Here is a 2,488-nt window from a genome sequence, read left to right as displayed (position 1 = left end):
GCCGGAGGCCTAATTTTAGTCCCTTTGTCTTCACCATCCTTTTCTTATACGGAGAGGATGGGAAGGGGAAGTGGATTTGACGGTGGAGATGCATACGAAGGGGCAATGTCCTCTTTATGTGTATCTCCTCTGTCGGATAAGGGTAGGCAACGCATCTGCGATCGCGGATGTCTATGGGCAGCAGTCGCTTCGCCATTTTGGCGGATTTAGGTGGCCGGGTGCTCGTTTACCACCTTATAACATAAAAAAAAACAAGATAACTAGCGCAAAATAAGACGCAGGCAAATATGTTGTACTAGCTTACGCCAGCGACTACGTCCGAGTGGTATTAAAAAAACAAAAGTAAGTAGCCTATGTGTTGTTCTATACTATCCTATACATCTATGCCAAGTTTAATCAAAAACCGTTCAGCAGTTAAGGCTACAAACATCCATCCATCTAAACTTTCACATTTATAATATTAGTCAGATTTATAATTAAAAAACTAATAAGGATTAAATTTTCATGATGGATATACAACAAAAGCCGAATAAAGTTTAAATAAAATAACGAAATTTAACTAATAAAATGTATTACATAAATTAATTACAGTTCTAAGTAAAAGTACAAAGTTAAATGAAAGTGTTTATGTTCAATTTTCCAGGGCCGCAGCACCGGCTTGGACGGTAAGTGTAATAAGCACTTATTTACTTAGATTCATCCGTTCCAACTTACCTTAAATTTATGACTAACTTTAGTTTTCCTGATTTAATTTATGGTGCTAACTATTGTTTTCTTATTTCTTTAATAAAAAAAAATCTATTATTTTTTTATAAATAAGTATTTCCTAGTAGGTCCCTATTAAAGTATAATTAATAAATAAACTGGTTTATCAGTTTTTAAAGTAACAATAACCCCTTATTTTTTTTGTATTAAAAAATCGATATACTTTGGTCGAGCCTATAATTTCGACAGAGACATTTTCAGACCAAATGGCAAATACATTTTTACTTCAAAACTTCCAGCTCCCATTACCGCTGTCTCAACGGCGGAGAACCCATGGGTAGTCCACCTCCGCATTGCGACCACCTTCGGCGCTGGTCTGCTCAATAGCTGCGTCGGTTCCCTCATCAATGAACGCTGGGTGCTCACCTCCGGCAGCTGCGTACAGAAGTAAGTGTAAAGCACTTTAACACGGGATATGTACAATCGGGGTATCTGGCGGTGTTATCTTATAAGCAATCGTTAGAGAGTTTTGTACAAATTGAGACGACCACACAGAAATTAGGACGTTTTTTATTTGTCTGTACAAAAGTAACGTGTGTCAGACACGGCTAATTGCTTTATATTATTCCGACGATGCAACTCACTTTGTTCTCTCTCACGAGTTTGGCACATTGTAAAGAAGAGGGCGATTTTTCTGTAAACCGGACATCGTGTATTTCCCCGACATGTACAAGTACATTGTCAATGATTGCATGAACGGGGAAACATTTATTATCTATGGTTGGAATACGTATTTCCAGATTTTGCCGAAATAGTGATGCTATTATTGTCCATAGACAATTCAAATTTCGGTAGAGTTTATTCAATTATCTAATTTAATCTACAAACTATGTTAATCATTAACGTGTGATATTTGATTCATCATTGTTGTTTAGTCTTCGCTTCGCTTGGATCCGGTATGGCGCCGCTAACGTGGTCAACCCCGAGCTGGTGACAGAGACCTCTTCCTCCCGTTTCAACAACAGGGTTGGTCTGATCGCGATCAACCGCGTCGTCGAGTTCACACGTGAGTATTTAAACATCCATGCGAAATTACAAGTATTAGGATATCTTTGGATTGCAGTTTAGTAAATAAATTTCTCAGAGATTATGTAGCTTTCTAATAGTAAAATATTGAAATCCGTCCAGTAATTTTTGAGTTTATTTTTTGTATATTAATTTGGATGTATAATTTTCAGCAACAATTAGCTCCGTGGAGCTGGCGGCTGCCAGTGACGAGCTGCCGGAGACAGGCACGCTCTGCGGCTATGGCTCTCAGGAAGACGGCTGTAAGTATACTTGAAACTTCACTAAGCTATTATAGTTTTTTCATTAATGTTTAGTAATTTCTTATCGAATGTTGTTAGAAAATCACTAGTTTTGCTTAAATTGCATTGGTATTTATAATTTAAACTCCTTTTTATTCTTATACTTGTAATGTTTCCTCATAATCTGAGCCATCGACTCGGCTGACTTTATGTGAATCATTAGATCTATTGCTAGGTCTAAAGGAGGAAATCTACCATAAATATGGTCATATTCGTTGTAGTTTTAATGTCTGTTTTACATTTTTCGATGCTCTTAAGGGAGGATTTGTTTCCTTACCCCATGGAAATGGTGTGGAATTTATGGTGAATTCCGTTACATTACAGCCCCCGGTGAGACTCTTAACTGCTACGAGTTCACGCTGTCTGGTGAACAGAACGACGTATTCGAGGGCACCAGCGACGGACAGACCACTGAA

General features: G+C 37.9%; 1 protein-coding gene across 3 annotated transcripts in view; it reads left to right on the top strand.

The window, feature by feature from the left end:
• LOC106104786 (chymotrypsin BI-like) overlaps positions 1–2,488 on the top strand; it is a 7,582-nt gene that overhangs the window by 2,035 nt on the left and 3,059 nt on the right. Inside the window, exons 2-6 of one of the 3 annotated variants that reach the window (XM_013284922.1) lie at positions 644–665; positions 1,005–1,152; positions 1,641–1,771; positions 1,944–2,033; positions 2,397–2,488. In XM_013284922.1, the coding sequence (XP_013140376.1) occupies positions 644–665; positions 1,005–1,152; positions 1,641–1,771; positions 1,944–2,033; positions 2,397–2,488 (483 nt within the window). The remainder of the gene's footprint in view (positions 1–643; positions 666–1,004; positions 1,153–1,640; positions 1,772–1,943; positions 2,034–2,396) is intronic. The other 2 variants (XM_013284921.1, XM_013284920.1) reach the window with 2 other exon arrangements.

The sequence above is a fragment of the Papilio polytes genome, unplaced genomic scaffold (assembly GCF_000836215.1).
Source record: "Papilio polytes unplaced genomic scaffold, Ppol_1.0 DF823399.1, whole genome shotgun sequence".
Classification (NCBI taxonomy): domain Eukaryota; kingdom Metazoa; phylum Arthropoda; class Insecta; order Lepidoptera; family Papilionidae; genus Papilio; species Papilio polytes.
Note: the sequence above shows the minus strand (reverse complement) of the source record. Positions and strands in the feature narration are given on the sequence as shown.